This window comes from Pipistrellus kuhlii, unplaced genomic scaffold (genome assembly GCF_014108245.1).
Source record: "Pipistrellus kuhlii isolate mPipKuh1 unplaced genomic scaffold, mPipKuh1.p scaffold_m20_p_53, whole genome shotgun sequence".
In the NCBI taxonomy this organism is placed as follows: Eukaryota; Metazoa; Chordata; class Mammalia; order Chiroptera; family Vespertilionidae; genus Pipistrellus; species Pipistrellus kuhlii.
The window spans coordinates 426403-445000 of record NW_023425555.1 but is presented as its reverse complement, the minus strand read 5'-3'; the positions used below and the strand labels follow the sequence as shown (position 1 = coordinate 445000).

The 18598-nt window shown below is 61.0% G+C and overlaps 1 protein-coding gene across 1 annotated transcript in view; it reads left to right on the top strand.

The window, feature by feature from the left end:
* Positions 1-18598, top strand: part of HMCN2 (hemicentin 2) — a 128630-nt gene that overhangs the window by 11316 nt on the left and 98716 nt on the right. The window contains 9 exon segments of the mRNA XM_045573639.1: positions 3221-3291; positions 4397-4555; positions 5803-5925; positions 12710-12881; positions 13479-13585; positions 13924-14044; positions 14601-14864; positions 17520-17664; positions 18157-18278. Coding sequence (XP_045429595.1) covers positions 3221-3291; positions 4397-4555; positions 5803-5925; positions 12710-12881; positions 13479-13585; positions 13924-14044; positions 14601-14864; positions 17520-17664; positions 18157-18278 — 1284 coding nt within the window.

The window sequence follows — 18598 nt, the reverse complement described above, 5'->3', positions numbered from 1 at the left end:
GAAGCACAGGGGCGGTGGGAAAAGGTGGGGGAGGGTGTCCTTCCAACTGGAGGACGTTGCATTGATGATACCCACAGCCCCAGCTCATCTCTCAGAGCGGGAGAACAGGCCCAGCGCTGCGAGCGGTTGGGACAGGCTGACATGGATGACAGCTCAGGACACGGGGCTCAGGGCCCACAGTCACAGCCGCCCGCGGTGCCCACCCCCTGGGCAGCCCCCCAGCCATCACTGCTGATTCCTGGGCAGGGTCACGTGAGCAAAACCGGGCACCAGGGTGGCGGCTCCGCCTTGGCAGGTAGACGGACCAGAGGCGGGACCATCGGGAAGGGGGGACAGGAACGAGGTGACTGAGTTTGCAACCAGAGTCTTTACGGACGGCCTTGCCTCTGACCCAGATGTGCTGCTCACGGGCCTCCAGCCGGGGGAAAGGGCCGGCGCTCACACGGAGGCGCGGGAAGCCGCTCGGAGGGACGTCGTTCGTGATAAAAGTTGGCGAGAAGACAAGATGGGATTAGGCAAGCCCGCCATTAGACGCTGGCACAAAGGAAGGCCTTGGCAGGCGTCACAGGTGGTTCTGAGCCGAGGACAGGCCTCCCGGAAAGATGGTCACAAGATGCTGTTCAGGGAAAGAAAAAAAGAATTTAAAAAAAAGTTAAAAATAGTATGTTATTTCCATTTCCATAGAAATTCTGCCTCCGGGCTCTGCCTGTAGGTAAGGGAGACGTTTACAAATAAGCACCTGAGCTTGGAAGGTTAGATGGGCAATAGGAAGATCGGTTTCTGGCTGGTGGGATCCCCTGTGTGGCCGCCTGTCCGGACCTCAGTGTCCGGTTCACAGAGGGACGTGTCAGGAGTCAGTCCGGAGCTGTGCAGACGTAGACGCCCATCCCGGCTCGGCCGCTTCCCGGCTGTGTGTCTTTGGGCAGACACTTACCCTCTCTGTGCTTCCGTTTTCTCCTCTGAGCATTGGACCCGGGTCCCAGGGAGGACTCGGTGAGCTCATACTCAGCAAGCACCTCAGCGTGTGGCCTGGTACTTAGCAAGTGCACAGTCAGTGTGTCACCAGTGTCATGCAATGTGGACTTACACGCATGTGTATTATTACGTCATACAGAAATACCAGAGGTTGAGTCCAATGGTTGCTTTTCTCGCGCTCCGCTCCCCGGCCTGGTTCTCAGCGGGGATGGCATGCTGCAGAGGGGGAGGCTGAGGCCAGGGCCGGTGAAGTAAGCTCTGAGGGGCCCTGTGGCTGGCGCAGGACGGAGCCAGGAGTCCAGGCAGCTCTGCCTGAGGTCAAGGGCTGCAGGCATTGCTGCAGAGTTTGAGAGGGGCGGGGGGCGGGGGGCGGCGGGGCCAGGGAAGGCTCGGTGAAGTCCAGAGCAGGCAGGAAAGGGGGTGCTGGGCCTGATGGGTGGATGCAGAGCACAGGGGCCTTGCGGGTGACTCTTAGAGTGTAAAGCTGTCGAGCTGCAGGCTAGACGGCTCCTCAATTGTGGACGGATGCTGGGTAATTCCCCCCGCTGCCGTCTGAGGTCTGCTGACCAGTTAGTAAGTGTGGGAACTTGGGGTGACTGGACTTTAGAATTCTTAATTACTAGAGTTCACCAAGGATTCAAATGAACAATTAGAATTTTTTTTTTTTATTGATTTCAGAGAGGAAGGGACAGGGAGGGAGAAAAGTCAGAAGGGAGGGAGGGAGGGAGGGAGGGAGAGTGAGAGAAATACCAATGACAGAGAATCACTGAGCAGCTGCCTTCTGCACTCCCCCTGCCTGGGATCAAGCCCGTAACCAGGGCATGTGCCCCGCCTGAATGCTCAATCACTGAGCCACACCGGCCAGGCAACAATTTCCCCATGAAATCAGATGTCTGAAAACTTTGCAAACCCCTGTTATCCACATGGCCAACACGGCCGCTGGAATTTAGTCCTGCTTCTGTGTCTTTCTATGACTGCCATGGGGGGGGGGGGGGGGGGCGGGGAGGTTCGCTAGGAGACATTTCAAATACAGAGTGAGAAGCACATAATGAATTCCCACATCCTCATCGCCCCGAATCACTGAGGATAAGGGAAACGCTGCCCTACTTGTCTGTACCTCCTCCACCCGCTACCCACCCCCCTCACCAGGGTTCATTCTATAGTTCGTGCTTACGAGGTGACATTTACATACATTGAAATGCACAAGTCTTCGCTTCCCATTCTGACCCCGATACAGCCGGGGAACCCACACTCCGATCACAATATGGAACGCCTCCCTGGCCCCCCGACACCCTGTCCTGATCTCTTCACCTCAGGTGACTGCCTGCTCCAGAACTTTCTATAAATGGAACCGGGCAGGGTGCACGCGTGTGCCTGGCTTCTCTCTTGCAGCATGACGGCTGGGAGGTTCCCGGGCGGCTCCTGCACGGGGAGCTCGCTCACTCGCTCTCCTCGGGCTGTATGTGATGATGTGAACGCACCAGAGTTGGTTTATTCGCTCACCGGTGGCGGCCGGCTGGCTCCTGTCCAGCTCGGGGCTCTCGGGAGACCAGCTGCCGCGAACACGTGAGCACACGTCTGCGGACACGTGTTCTCACGCCTCTCGAGCAAATACCTGGAAGCAGAGGGACTGGGCTGTGCGGCAGGTGCACGGTGAACGTCTCGGCGATTTCCCCGTCTCCCCAGGGGGTTGGCCATCCTGCGTCGCCCCTGGCGGTGGGTGCAGGCCACGCTGGCTCCGTGCCCTCCCCCCGGCGTCGGGGGTAGGCGGCCTTGGTGGCCGCATTCCGCTCTGTTTAAATGAGCTAACACACGGGCGGGTTTCTGGCAGAGGCTCCCTCCCCTGGCCGATCTGCTGGGAGGTTGCTGGGAGGCCCAAAACATTATGTGCTCCGTTCTGTCTCTTGGTCTTCCCAGAATTCCTTTCCCTCTGGCGATGAGCGAGGTTCCTGGGGGAGTTGGGGGTCACCAAAGATGGGGCCCTGGACCTCAACTCTGCACTCTCCTGGGAGTCCGGGCTGCTTGGACCGCAGGGGCCCGAAGGCCTGGCCCCCCCATGGGCCTGGAAGCTGCGCCTTCACCACGGGGGGCGCCCTCACCACGTCCCGCTTTGCAGGGGGGCGGGAGTCTCTGAGGCCCAGCCTCGGCCCCTCTCACGGCGGGGGGCGCGTCGTGGATCTGCTGCCCCCGCCCGCGGAGGCCGTGCCCCTGGGAGCCCACGCCCACCGCCCCTCTCTCCCCGCAGACGTTGGCCCGGTGACCCTCACCGAGGACCCCGCGGCGTTCCAGCGGGCGCTGAGAGAACTCTACGTGCAGGTGGGCCGCCCCGCCCCGCTGCTGGCTCTCCTGGCGCCTCTCTTCCAGGCCACGCCCCCGGCCACGGTCTTTGTGCCACCCGGGGGCCAAGATGGGCTTCGGCAAGGGCCCGTGCCCGCCTCCCCCCTCTGCCCGGGACCTGCCCGTGTGCCTTGAGGGTCCTTCCTCTTATTCAGTGACCAGGTGCCTGCAGGAGGCGGCCCTGAGCCTGGCGCATCGCAGGTGCTTGTGGGTTAGTGAATGGACAGAGGGGTGGCAGGAGGGGGTGTAGCTGAGAGGATCCGAAAGCTCCAGTTCAGACCCCAAACCCAGGCTCCAGGCTGGGCAGGTGCCCCGGGGCCGCCTGAGCTTCTGCGCTGCATGGCACACCCTGGTTCAGCTTCTGTCCTGCATCCTACCCCCTCGAGACCAGCAGTTTCTGAAGGCAGGGAGCCCAGGGCCCAGAACAGGGCCGGACAGAGGGTGACAGGGGTGAATGTGTGAGCCCGGAGAGAGGCGTTTGCGAAAAAGGAACCACGTGCAGACCTGCTGCTGGGCTGGGCTGCAGACCCGGGTAGCACAGGGCGGGCTCCCTGCTCCAGAGAGCGCCCGCTGGTGGCAGGGCGGGGAGGAGGCGTGTGTGTGCGTGCGTGTGTGTGTGTGTGTGTGTGTGTGTGTGTTGCACAGAGAATTTAGGGAGACAGCTTTGAGTGCTTTCCCAGTGCCCACCTCTCCTCCTCCTGGCCCCTCTCCACCCCTCAGCCCTACAAGCCTTGGCTGACACGGGGCTTCTCCGGGTCTCTATCGGATGTCCCTGGGGCTCCCTCCCTCCGCCCCCACTTGTAACACTCATCACTGTGGTAATTAAATCATCGTGTGGAGCTTATTGATGTGGCGTCTGCCGCCCACACCCGAGCCCATGGGAGGGCCTGTCAGGCGTGCACGGCTGAGTGAATGAGTGATGCTGAGCATCTAAACGTAACGCCCGTGGGTGCTGCGCTGCGTGTCAGGGTGGGGACCGACCGGGGCCTGGCCTGCCCCCTGCCTGCCACCCCCTTCCTCCTGGAGGTGCTCCTGGTGGGACCCCCGGGCGAGGCGGGCCGCGTGCTGACGCCCCGTCCCGCAGGGAGGCGGGGACTGCCCGGAGATGAGCATGGGCGCCATCATGGCCGCCGTGGAGGTGTCCCACCCCGGCTCCTTCGTCTTCGTCTTCTCGGACGCCCGCGCCAAGGACTTCCACAGGAAGGAGGAGCTGCTGCGGCTGCTGCAGCTCAAACAGTCGCAGGTGAGCCACCGCCCGGGAGTGGGGGGTGGGGGGTGGGGACCCGGGGAAGCTGGGCTCCAGCAGGCGAATCCTGAGCCCCGAGGACGATGGCAAAGTCCGGGTGCTTCTCGTCCGCCCCCTGGGGCCGGGCCAACCCCCAGCCCCCAGGCCCCAGCGGGTCCGGCGAATTCCAAGTGTGCGCTCATGCTCAGGTCCCCGCCCGCCCGCCGGCCCGCGCCTCACTGGTGAGGCCTGTCCTTGACCCGGCCCACCCTGCTCTCGCCTTCCACGCCCTGGGCATCTGCACATCCGTCTTCCTCCGGGCGCTGCCCCTGCGCCCCTTCTCTGCGTGGGCGCGTCGCCCTTTTTCCATTGTCTCAGGGCCCGGAAGCCAGCGGGGGCCCGGCTGGTGAGGGGCAGGGGCGGGATGTGTGGGGTCGCAGAGGCTGCTGTTGGACATCCTGGGCCTGGGACAGCTCCTGTTGTCCCATTGAGGACAAGCTCAATTCTAATTCTTCTCCTTCTTCTTCTTCTTCCCCTTCTTCTTCTCCTCCTCCTTCTTCCCCTTCTTCTCCTCCTCCTCCTCCTCCTCCTCCTCCTCCTCCTCCTCCTCCTCCTTCTTCTTCTTCTTCTTCTTCTTCTTCTATAACAAAGGCTGCTTCCTTTATTATTTTTTAAGTTTATTTTTAAATGTATTTTATTGATTTCTCACAGAGAGGAAGGGAGAGGGCTAGAGAGCTAGAAACATCGATGAGAGAGAAGCATCGACCAGCTGCCTCCTGCACACCCCCCACCGGGGATGTGCCCGAAACCAATGTACATGCCGTTGACCAGAATCGAACCTGGGACCCTTCAGTCCACAGCCCGATGCTCTATCCACTGAGCCAAACTGGTCTTGGCCAAGCTCGGTTCTCCTGGCTCTGCAGCCTCCGGGGCCCCTCAGAGCGGAGTCCATGCCCGTGCGCTTCCTTGATAGCTTAGTACGGCTCCCGTGAATGGAGCAGCTTCGCCTGCCCAGCCCTGCGCTGACCCTTGACCCTCTGCACGCTGCCGCCGCCCTGCTGGCCTCTGCTGTTCCTGCAGTGTCCCTGTCTCCCCAGCGCCAGTCCTGATCCCCTCAGGCCAGGTGCTGTTCCCCCCGTTTCCCGGATGTGTCAGCTGAGCCCAGAGAGTGGACGGCACGCCCGGCCACCCCTCCCTGCCCGTCCCGGGCCCTCCCGCCGGAGGACGGTGGCGGGGAGCCCTCAGCCCTGGCGTCCCTCCTCCAGGTGGTCTTCGTGCTGACGGGGGACTGCGGCGACCGCACGCACCCTGGCTACCTGGCCTACGAGGAGATCGCCGCCACCAGCTCCGGGCAGGTGTTCCACCTGGACAAGCAGCAGGTGACCGAGGTGAGCCGCCCTGGCGGCCGCCCAGGTCGCCATCCGAGGTGGGCGGTGCTGAGTGTGGGTCGGCCCTGACCAGCTGTCTGCGCCCTTGTCTTGTTCTTGGACCTGTGCCTGCCTTCCTGCCCCCGGGCTCCAGCGGCCATACAGGGCTCCCCCCTTCCCGCTTCCCCTCGCCCCACAAGGCCACTCCTTCCCAGGAGCCAGAGGGTCCTCCCAGGGACCTGCCTGCGGGTCAGTTTTCACGGCCGCTCCTGGGAAGAGCAGGGCACTCCCTTCCGGGTGTTTGTCCTGCCCTGGCTCCTCTCCCGCTGCCCGGGAGCTCACGGAGCAGAGCTGGGAAGGGGCGCGCACGCATCCCGCTGGGTTCATCGAAAACAGACCCCACACACAGGCCCTCCTGCCGCCCCCCCGGGGTGGTGCAGAGCTTATCTGACCTCTGCCCCTCGGATCCCTCACCTCCGTTCTCCCCTCTGCCCGCTGCCGCCGCCCTGCTGGCCTCTGCCGTTCCTGCAGTGTCCCGGTCTCCCCTGCCCCAGGGCCTCTGCTGATGCCCCATGTGGCTATGCATCCCTGTAATTTTATTTATTTTATTTATTTTAAAAAATATATTTTATTGATTTTTTACAGAGGGGAAGAGAGGGGGTTAGAGAGTTAGAAACATCGATGAGAGAGAAATCATCGATCAGCTGCCTCTTGCACACCCTCTACTGGGGATGTGCCCGCAACCAAGGCACATGCCCTTGACGGGAATCGAACCTGGGACCCTTCAGACCGCAGGCCAATGCTCTATCCGCTGAGCCAAACCGGTTTCGGCTGCATCTCTGTAATTTTACAGCCGTGAGCTCCCCGAGGCTGTATCCCAGCACCTCGCCCAGCCGCCAGCACGGAGCAGGTGCCTGGGGAACAGCCGGGGAGCGGACAGACGGGGTCCCCTGTGCCTGAGGCCCGGCCCGGAGGCCGGCCCGGCTGCTCCTGGAGAGGGTTTCCTCGTTTGTATGTTTATGTTCTGCGGAGGACGGGCCAGGCGGGCTCGGATTAGTGGTCTTAACTCCCTGTTGGCAGATGGCGTTCGTGGTTCTCTGCGACACGTTAGGCTGTGTTTTTGGCTTGTCCATCTCTTCTAGCACGGAGCCGGCCACATCAAGGTGGAAGGCATTTTGCAGTGGGGTGATGGCGTGGTCCTGTCCTTGTTTTTTTTTGGTGGGGGGAGGGGGACTGGGTTCCTGCCAGGGCCACCGGCGGGTGGGCGGGCACAGCTTGCCCGGGTGTGGGGCTGGGACCCCTGTTCTCTCCCTTGAGGCAGGGCAACGTGGCGAATCCACCTGCTCGTGGCCATGGTGCCAGGTTCCTGCCCGGGAGCCTGGCTGGCAGTGCTCGGTGGGACCGCAACGGCTGGGATTAGCCGCCTCCGGGCAGGGCCTGGATCCCTCTCCTTCCTGGACACACAGCTCTGCCGTTTGTCAGCTTAATGCCTTGGACCCGGCCCCTTCCAGATGTTCCCAGACATTCGGCAAGCCTGGGAACGCGGCCGGGCCCAGGGCTGCGGTCATCCTTCCAGGGGGAGCAGGCCGGGGCGGTCCAGCTGGGAGGAGCCTCAGAACCCGCAGCGGGCCCGTGCCTGCGTGCGTGCGTCCTCTCACCGCTCCAGAGCAGGCCCACGCACGCACGCTCACTGCGCACCTGCGGTGGGCCGGGCACCGGGTGCCGGGCACAGAGGGATGCTGCTCTGGCGGAGGTGCCAGTGCTTTGGAGCTTGGCGCTTTTTTCCAGTGGCGGGGTTGGCCTCATGGAGCCAGGGTCCCCTCCTTTGTCATCTGTAGCAGACGGGGGAGGCAGGCCACACGGCCCCGGGGCCTGTGCTGAGGTAGGCAGCTCTGATGGAGACTGAGCTGGGTCCCCAGCACAGCTGTGCACAGCCCTCCGAATGTGCGGGCAGCTCCCGTCAGCCTGCAGCCCGCCTGAGAACTGGGAAGTCCTGAGCCGGGGGACCCAGGCCCTTCCCCTGGCTGGCACCAGCAGGTACAGATATGGGCAGTGCCCAGGTTCTGTGCATCCGTTCGGCCAGGGGAGAGGTGAAGGGCCTGCGGGGACAGTGAGGGGCTGGGAGGTCCATCCCAGGTGGTTCTGATTAGCAGACCAGGAGGTACGGGCCCGGAGATGACTTCATCCTGGACCCTTCCCAGGGGAGGGGGGCGGGCGTCGGGGCCACGCGCTGGCTCCCACTCCCGCCGGGCACCCGTGGGCAGCGTGCCCGGAGCACAGCGTCAGCCTCTCTGAGCCTCCGCGTCCTCGCAAGCACAGCGGCGCCGTGAGAGCCTCCGCCCCGGGAGACGGCCGTAGCAGTGAGGCTGCGAGGCAGACTCGCGTGGGGAGCCCTGGGCGCCCGGCCCGGCCGCGGGTGCCCTTGGCGAGGGTGGCGACGGCTGTGACCGCAGCCTGTGCTTTGGGGTGCAGCCCAGAGTGCACCCCCGGCCGCAGGGAGGCCAGGGTCCCCAGGAAAGCAGGGTCTGGAACAGGTGGCCGGGGTGCCCAGCTGGCAGGGGCTAGGACTCCCTCTTCATCCATGCCCACGGGCTTCCTGGACGGGGCCCTCAGTTTTCCCGTCTGTGCTCGGAGGCCCATGGGGGCCCTGGCTTCCTCTCTCTGCTTCTTCAGCGACCTTGGCTGTCAAGTGTGGTGGGAAGAGCCTGGGGGGGCGGAGGGGATGGTCGATCTGCCTGGAAGGGCTGACCGGCAGCCATCTGGCCGGGGGAGCGAGCCCAGATTCTTTCACTCCGTCCCCATCAGTCACAGGGAGGGAGCCCCCGTCCCGCTAACATCTGGAAGCCATTGCTTTCACCAAATAAACACCAAGCTTGCTAGATGCAGGCTGTCTTCTCGGAAGGCTCTCTGGACTCCACTCTGGGCCCCGGGGGCATCGCGAGGGCCAGAAGGCCTTGCCTCCAGGCCTGACCTGATTATGGGCAAGAGGGTCAGCCCACCCCCCCACCCCCCACACTTCCCCAGCTCCTGAGCGGTGATGGGCTTACAGGGCAGCCCCGTGGGCCGGCTGCCTCCTGGCGAGGTCACTGACATTCTACCCGTCTCAGCCCTCCCCGAAGCTCAGTAGCCTCAGCTCCTGGGCCTCTTCCCCGAGCAGAACATTCGAGAACGAGCTTACAATAACAGTTGCAACACACAGTAGCGGTGTGACTTGTCTGAGTAATTGTCCACGGTGCTGCCACCTCCTCCTGGCGGCTCTGCTCGGTTCTGATTCCCCCCGACCCCTGACGAGGCCTGGCCGGGGGTGGGGTGGGGTGGGAAGGCGGGGGTCCCGCCGCCGATCCTCTGCAGCTGGGGGCGTGGCCTCCCTCGCCTCGCCAGCTTCTGTCCAGCTGGGAGCCTTGGCCGCCTTCCGCCCAGCCCGCCCCCGCACGGATGAAGGATGGTGGTGAAGACAGGTGGGACCTTTTCAAGAGAAACATGGCTTCGAAGGCCAGGCAAAACAGAAGATGGAGTGGTTCCAGGCCTGGAAACAGATGCTTCTCCAGACCACGGCATGCTTATTCCGTGCTAACTTAAATGTAGCTGTAAAAATCTACGCACACAGGCTCCAGCGCAGTCTCAACAAATCATATATGTTTTCTGAGTCTTGGGCCATTCTTCCAATTCCTTGCCTTGCCTTGGAAGATCGCAGGGGAGGCAGAGCTAAAGGAGGATGGTTTAGAGCAAGCATGGGCAATAGACAGCATGCGAGACACCGCGGTCTGATGCCATACCCATGGCAGACATTGCTAATCAATCACAGAGCTGTTTAAAATGGAGGCAGAATGTGGCTTCTCCTTTCTTCTTCAAACAGTATTCCAGGAAGCCAAGCAACAGGATACCACTATGGTTGCTCAGATATACACCGAGTGGCCAGGTTATTGTGATCTCTGAACGCATAATAATCTGGCCACTTAGTATATATCCTATATAATAAATGGCTAATATGCAAATTGTCCCCTTGACCAGGAGTTTGGCCAGCAAGTTGGCTGGCCAGCTGCCCATGTCCCCTCTCCCTGTCTAGGCTGGCCAGACCCCACTCATGCACAAATTCATGCACTGGGCCTCTAAAATACACACACACACACACACACACACACACACACACACACTGAGTGGCCAGATTATTATGCGTTCAGAGATCATAATAATCTGGCCACTCAGTGTATATACCACAGGGTGGGGCAAAAGTAGGTTTACAGTTGTTGGTGTGGAAAATTATATCATGTATATTCTTTATGAGTGACTTTTACTTTAATAAATCACAGCCCTGCCTGGTGTGGTTCAGTTGGTTGGGCATCGTCCTGTGCACAGAAGAGTTGCTGGTTTGATTCCCAGTCAGGGTACACGCTCAAGTTTGGCGCTTGATCCCTGATAAGGGGCAGCCGCTCGATATTTCTCTCTCCTTCTCCATTTCTCTTTAAAAATCAATCCCTCTGCCAGTTTGGCTTGGTGGATAGAATGTCAACCTGCTGACAGAAGGGTCCCAGGTTTGATTCTGGCAAAAGGCACATGCCTGGGTTTTGGGCTCAGTCCAATGTGCAGGGGGCAGCTAATCAATGATTCCCTCTCATCATTGATGTTTCTAGCTCTCTCTTCCTCCCCTTTCCTCTCTAAAATAAATAAAAATATCTATTTTTAAAAATCAATAAAAAGTCTTTTAAAAATTACTGCGAAAAATGTCAAAGATACAGAAAAATAAAAAGACCAGAGGTACCAGCTATTGTAGATCCAGCAATTAACATTTTAGCTCCACCTGCTTCATTTCTCTGTATACTTTCTGCTAAAATAATAAACAATCCAACATGGATTTAAAAAAAAATAGTCTACAATATTATCACATTCACAGAACTCTGCTGGTATCATCTGATGTTGAGTCCACATTCAAATTTCCCTCAGAATGTCTTTTTTGTTGTTGTTAATCTTCACACGATATTTTCCCATTGATTTTTGAGAGAAATATTGATGTGACAGAAGCACATCGATTGGTTGCCTCCTTCATGCGCCCTGACCAGGGCTCGGTCTGGGAAGGAGCCTGCAACCAAGGTGTGCACCCTTGACTGAAATTGAACTCAAAACTGTGGTCTGCAGGCTGATGCTCTGCCCACTGGGCCAAACCGGCGAGGGCCCTCAGAATGTCTTTATGACCGTTTGTGTCCAGTGGGACTTAATCACGGCGGTGCATGTCGTCTGGCTGTTATGTCTCCCGAGCCCTCTTACATCTGGAGCAGGCTTTCCTTCTGCACAGGCCACCGGCTTGTCCCGTGTTCCGGGTCCAGCTGATGGCCTCCGTATGGCGATCCCTCGGTCTCCTATAGTCCCCTACACCAAAGTGAGCGCTGCATGACTGTCAGACGGAGGAGAGCGTGTTTGGCAGGAGTGCTCCATGGCTGGTGCTGTGTGTATTCCTGTTGCATCACACGGCAGGCGGGTAATGTCTGATTGCGCTCCGTTCCGGGCGAGGAGGGTGCTGACAGCCGTGCGCTCCCCGTGTGGCCCAGGTGGTCTGCGGGTGACGCTGGGCTCCGTGCGGACATCCCGTTCTCGCCGACCTCTCCTCCCCGGGGTGAGCATCCGCCGAGGATGCGCGCCCGGAACACTGATCTCATTGGGGCTGCAGCGTGATGGTTTCCTAATTGCATCATCCCGTCCGCATTCACCAGCGGGCGTTCCTCCAGGAAGCGGGGCCTTTGCACAGCGGGAGGGAGGGTTCGGTCCGTCCGGAGCCGGTTCCTATGGAAAGGGCGGGGACCACATTTCGCTCGTTCTCTGTCAGGAAGAAGTCGCCCTCACTGGTGACAAGGGAGGTCTTACTGTTTTGAATTTGCACTTCTTTTTGGAGTATTATCATGGGCGTGTGGGTCCCACAATCCGGTGTGTTTTGACCGATGACAGTTTATCTGGGGCTCAGAGTGTTCTAAGTTTAGCTTCTGCAGGCCGGGGCCGTGTCCTCCGGATGTGTTCGTTTGTCTTCGAGGACTTCCTCCCTTTGTGGAGTTGTCGGCTGCCCCAGGTTTGCGTTGTAAATTGCCTGCCCCAGACTCAGAATCAGCCATCTCTCCAAGGACCCCTGGTTCGGAATGGTACTAGGTTCTAATTCACTTGGAGTGGATTTTATGTGTGTACACACACACACACACACACACACACACACACTATGGTCAGCAAACTGTGGCTCACGAGCCACATATGGTTCTTTGGCCCCTTGAGTGTGGCTCTTCCACAAAATACCACGGCCTGGGCGAGTCTATTTTGAAGAAGTGGCATTAGAAGAAGTTTAAGTTTAAAATCTGGCTCTCCAAAGAAATTTCCATGGTTGTGCTGTTGATATTTGGCTCTGTGGACTCATGAGTTTGCCAACCACTGGTCTTGGGCAAGATTCCAGATCTGCAGGGGTCATCTGTGTGAGGAGGCATCAGGAGGGCTGCCTGGAGGAGGTGATGGGGCCTTAAGAGTTGGCCAGGTGAAGGAGGAGGGAAGAGTCTTCCCAGCAGAAGGGCCCTCCTTGCTCCTTCCCTCCGAGCTGAGTCCTCTGGATGCCTCCGTTCAGGCTGGGGGTGAGGGTAATGCCCTGTGAATTGGTGGGGCTCAGGGGGCGTGGGATGGCCTCCAGATGATGTGGAACGCCTGTGTGCTGCCCGAAACCCATGGGGAAGCCAGACTCTGCACACGGCCGGCAGCCTGCTAAGGACCCGCCGTCAGCGTGCCAGACCCACGCACGACGAGGTAACCTGCTGGGTCAGCTCCTCCCTCTGCCCCCCAGGTGCTGAAGTGGGTGGAGTCGGCGATCCAGGCCTCCAAGGTGCACCTGCTGTCCACGGACCACGAGGAAGCGGGGGAGCACACGTGGAGGATCCCCTTCGACCCCAGCCTGAAGGAGGTCACCATCTCCCTGAGCGGCCCCGGCCCCGAGATCGAAGTCCGAGACCCGCTGGGTGTGTGTGCCCCTCGGCTTTGGCCCAGACTAGGCTGGGAGGCGGGGTGGGACAGAGAGAGAGACTCCTGGACACAAGACTCCGGGAGAAGGGAGGATGGGGGGTGCCAGGTGGAGGACAGAGAGGGCCCCACGGTGGGTGAGGAAGCAGGGGGCTGGGAGAAGCAAGGGGCGGGGGATTAAGATGAAGACAGTCCTGGGATGGTAATGCTCCTGCAGAGTCCTCCCCCCGCTCTCTCCGTGGTCCCCACAGGAGCCTGGCGGGTCACTGAGGGCACGGATTAGTGGCAGGTAGTGCAGACGGGAAGCTGGGGTGCGAGGAGGTGGAGTGGCTTGTCAGTGTGGTTGGGACCTGGCCACCTGGCTCCCCGGTGCTCTGAGGATGTCCTGAGAGGCCCAGGCTGTAGGCCAGGGGTGCCTCCCACACCCGGGGCAGGGGGAGGGGGCTGCAGAATGAGGGGGAGGCCCCGGCTCTGCCAAAGGCCTCTCGCCAGTTTCCCTGGGAAGCCCGAGGCTGGTGTTGGGAGAGCTGCGAGCCCCTGGGGATGGGGTGGGCCTCTGTCACCCCCTGGGGCTGAGAGTCACGGGGCTCCCACAGGGAGGATCCTGCAGAAGGACGAGGGCCTCAACATACTCCTCAGCATCCCCGACTCGGCCAAGGTGGTGGCCTTCAAGCCGGAGCACCCCGGGCTCTGGTCCATCAAGGTAGGGGGTGCTGGTCCCCGGGCCGTGGGGGGCCTGGGGTCCTGGGAAGCTGAGGGCTGGGGCATGGGGGTGCTGTGGGCACATCGATAGAAGTAAAGGGTCACAGACAGAGGAAGGGTCGTCTGCTTTGCACCGGTGAGAGGAAGCGCAGTGGTTTGGGTTCGTTAGGGGGTATTGGTGAAAGACTCGGAGAAATGGCGTGCGTGTCCTGAGGTGGGCACGGAACCCTGTCCGGGGAGAAGGCACAGAGGAAGCCGGGCTGACAGCTCTGGCGGGCTGGGTTGGCTCTCCCGGTGCCGGGTCCAGGGCCCAGTGACGTGGGCCTGGGCTCCTGCTAGGTCATCAGCAGCGGCCGCCACTCGGTGAGGGTCACGGGCATCAGCGACATCAACTTCCGCGCTGGCTTCTCCACTCAGCCCTCCCTGGACCTCAACCACACCATCGAGTGGCCGCTGCAAGGTACGGCTCCTGAGGGAGCTGCCTCTGAGGGCGGGCGTGCCTGTGGGAGACTGGGAGTGCTGGGGCTGACAGCGCGTGAGGGGCTGTGAGACGGGGGGCCCAGGCTGGGTTCTCACACCGTAGGGCCACGCCCTGCCCGGGTGGCACAGTGGCCATTTTCCCCTTTAGAACACGCTCCCGGCCCCCACAGGCTTTCAGGACCCTGTGCTGCTCCCCTTACTACCGAGTTCACACCAGCCCCTTCTCCTTTGTCAAAACTTGTTTACTGAGAGCCCGGCTCCTCCCGTCTCCCACTTTCACTCTGTGTGGAGTGGGAGTGCTGAGCCTCGGGGAACACTGGCTGGATGAACAGGGACATTTCAGGACCATGGACAGGAGCAAGCCCCCTCTACCTGGTCCCACCCTCGATGGGAATTGTCACAGGGAAGGCAGCTGGTGAAGGAGGACCGAGTGGGCTGATCCCTGGCTGATTGGCGGTAGACCTGGGACCGCTTCTTGGGGAGGACCACAGAGCCCAGCACAGAGCCCAGCACCTCCTCCTGCCCTCCCTCTGCAGGGGTGCCCATCTCCCTGGTGATCAACTCCACGGGCCTGCAGGCCCCTGGCCGCGTGGACTCGGTGGAGCTCTCACGCAGCTCGGGGCAGCCCCTCCTGACCCTGCCCACGCAGCTGCTCTCCAACGAATCCACCCACCAGCTGTGGGGCGGGCCGCCCTTCCGTGCCCCCCAGGAGCGCTTCTACCTCAAGGTGAAGGGCGAGGACCACGAGGGGAACCCCCTCCTTCGTGTCTCCGGAGTTGCCTATAGTGGGGTGGCCCCAGGTGAGTGATTGGCTCTTGCCACCCCTAGATTGCTGTCTCGGTTGCCAACCCATTTCTCCTGGGAGCCCTCCTGGTTAGGTTAGATCAGGGAGTGCGTTCATTAACTTCTGTGGGCAGCGAGCTCTGTGAGGACGATGCTGATGCTGAGATGCATCCGGGGTAGCCCTCAGCCCAGATATTTAGTACAAAGTCATCCTCCACCCAGGCGTTCATCTATTTATCCAAACATGCATCTGTCCTTCGTACCCACTCATCCACCAAACATCTACCTACCCACCCATTCATCCACCCCAACATTCACCCTCCTACTCTCCATCCATCCACCCACCCACCTATCCATCCATCCATCTACCCACCCATCCACGCATTCATCCATCACAACATTCATCCCCCTACTCATCCATCCATTCATTCATCCATCCATCTAACCCAACATTCATCCCCCCACTCATCCATCCATCCATCCATCCACCCACCCACCAACCCACCTATCCATCCATCCATCCATCTACCCACCCAAACATTCACCCTCCTACTCTCCGTCCACCCACCCACCCACCTATTCATCCATCCATCTACCCATCCATCCACTCATCCATCCATCCCAACATTCATCCCCCTACTCATCCATCCATCTATCCATTTATTCATCCATCCATCCATCCATTCCAATATTCATACCCCTCTCATCCATCCATCCATTCATTCAACCATCCATCCATCCATCCATCCATCCCAACATTCATCCCCCCGCCCCCATCCATCAGGCTCTGCACCCAGGATTGGAGATTGTGGCCCAGGGCCCTCCACGGGTGGCAGCTGCTGTTGCTACCACGCCTTGTAGGCACAGCTCATCTGTGGTCCCATCTTTGACCGTGTTGGGTTGGACCCCACATGTGTTGGTTTTCTGCTGCTTTTCTGTGTGTCCCTGAGGCCTCACACCAGTCAGGAAGCTTCCAGAGGGCAGGGTGGAGTCTCTGGCTTTCCGACTCTGTCTCTGGTCCTGGCAGGGGCACCTTGGTATGGCCACCGGCTTCCATACTGGGCTCCACTCCCTCCTGCTGCCCCCTTCCCACGTGGCGGCCTGGGAGGAGCTGTCACTGACATTCCGGTCTTTGCTGGGGATCAGCGAGGGGCAGGCTCCTCTGTCTATATCACTGGGGGGAGGGGGAGCACCAAGGCGCCCTGGTGAGGTGGGGACTTGAGGGCCCTTCTTTCCAGCCTACTGCTGGCCTCCACTCCCCACAGTGGTCCCCGGCCTCCCCACCCTTGGCCTTGACAGCTCTGAGGGGACTTTTCAGAAAGAATTTCAGCAGCAGAGTAACAGTCCGCCTCTCCTGTTCTCTGCGATGGAGCCAGGAGGGTAGAGTTTAGCTCTGGCTCTTGGTCGGCACCTCGGCTCTAGATTAAGGTGTGTCTGTGGGGCAGGGAGCGCGTTTTTTTTGTTTTTGTTTTTTAATATATTTTATTGATTTTTTACAGAGAGGAAGGGAGAGGGATAGAGTTAGAAACATTGATGAGAGAGAATCATCAATCAGCTGCCTCCTGCACACCCCGCACTGGGGACATGCCCGCAACTAAGGTACATGCCCTTGACCGGAATCGAACCCGGGACCCTTCAGTCCGCAGGCCGATGCTCTATCCACTGAGCCACACTGGTTTCGGCAGTGGCTTGGCTCTTTTGCTTCCTACTCCCCCTCCCGGGTTTGGCTGAGAGCAGGAGGCTCCGGGTTGGAGACACGGAGGTGTGAGGGCTGGGCTGGGGGGTGCTGGGCCCGTGCAGCTCACAGAGGAGAAAGCCCAGCAGGCCTGCAGAGGCTCCCGGTGTGTGTGTGTGTGTGTGTGTGTGTGTGTGTGTGCTGGGGTGGGGGTGGGGGAGGACTGGCTGCTTTGCACACAGCTGAGGACGTGGCTGGACGGTCCAGCATCCCTCTCCCCTGGGGCGTGGCGGGGAGCCTGCAGCATGATGTCACCGCCATCCTCCCACCCGGCTCTGCGCTCAGAGGAGGTCTGGCACACGGTCCGGCCCTCACAGCGTCTCGGCGGGACGCGGGGAGGCAGCCCCGGGCTGGGCGTGTGCCCGCCATCACCGGGAGGCACCGGCGCGCCCAGCACCCCGCGCGCGCGGTGGTTCTCAGACGCCCATTGAAGCGACTCCAATAGCCAGGGAGAGAATGTGTCCACCCGAGACGCCAGGGCCAGGCGAGGGGGGCAGTGGTGTCTGCTGGGGGACCCCAGGGGCTCATCACAGGCTGAGAGATTTCATTGAAGTCTCTTATTTTATCTCAAAAATGCGTGTGAATGTTGCCTCTCAGCCTGTGCTCCAACTAAGCTTATTTTTGAATAAAAAAAGCTCCCCTCCAGCATCTTGGGGGAGAACAGACCCTCCGGGGCAGATGAGCAGTTGACGCCCCTTTCCCCCCACCCCTGGGGCGCCCGGTCTGAGCAGCATTTTCTCCAGTCTGGGGCCTGATACCGTTGAGAAACGATGAGATGGATGAGGCTGGTGCTGCGACCAGCCCAATTCACAGAGGGGGAGACTGAGGCGCGGCCAGGCCTCTGCTCCCGGCTCCTCCCTGTGAGTGTGTGGCTGCGCGTAGTGCGGGCAGCTGCGGGGAGCGGGGCGGCCTGCTGAGCGCTGGTCCTCGCCTGCAGGCGGGCCCCTGGTCAGCATGCCCCCCCGGATCCACGGCCACCTGCACCAGCCCCTGCTGGTCTCCTGCGCGGTGCACAGCGCCCTCCCCTTCCGGCTGCAGCTGCGGCGGCACGGAGCCCGGCTGGGCGAGGAGAGGCACCTACAGTGAGTGGGCCGTGGCCAGCCCGTCGTCCTCAGCCACGGGGCTCCCGGGGTCCCACGCCCTGCGGGGGTCTGAGGGGCGCGGGTGACGGGAGAGGGACCTCGGGCTCGGCCATATTGTCCTCCGGGGCAGCCCGGCCTGGGCACCTCTCAGGGGCGGGGGGAAGGCGGTCCCCAAGGTTCCCACCACTGCGAGGCCATCATGGGGCTCCCTTCGCTTGCAGAAAGCTCACCTTGTACAAGCCTTGCTCCACGGGGTCAGGGCAGGAAAGACTCTCGCCTTTATGGGTGGAAGTCTGGAGCTCAGAGAGGGGCAGGGACTTGGGCAGAGCCACACAGCGTCCTGTGGGATTTGTGTGTCCTTGGCTGCCCGCTGCCTCTTATAATATTAAGCCTCCAAGAGGATTTGGGCTCCCCCTGGGCAGGGTTCAGGGGAACGGGGCCCCTGACTGGGGGTGGTGTGATTGTGTGTCCCCGGCTGTCCTGTGTCCGCAGGGAGTCCGGAAACAGCAGCTGGGAGATCCCGCGGGCCTCCAAGGCCGAGGAGGGCACGTACGAGTGCACGGCGGTCAGCAGTGCTGGCACCGGACGGGCGCAGGCCCAGGTCATCGTCACAGGTCTGTCCCTCCGGCTGCCTCCTCCCCACCCCCTTCCTGACTCTTCCCTCCAGGACTCCCTCCCAGGGGGTCTCTGTCTGCGGGGGAGCGTGCCAGCCAGCGGCAGGGACTGTCCATCACGGAGTCTGGGTGCCGCTGCCCCTGCCCGCCGGCCCCTCTTGGGCTGTCTCTCCCCCACGGCCCACGGGTCTCGGTTGGAGAAAGATTGGAAACAAACGTCAGCTCTGGCCACGCCCCTCGCCCAGCCTCCCTCCCTCCCCTGATTTCTCGGTCCGGCCTCTGGGACTTGCCGGACCCCAGATCTTTCCAGGGGCCACTGT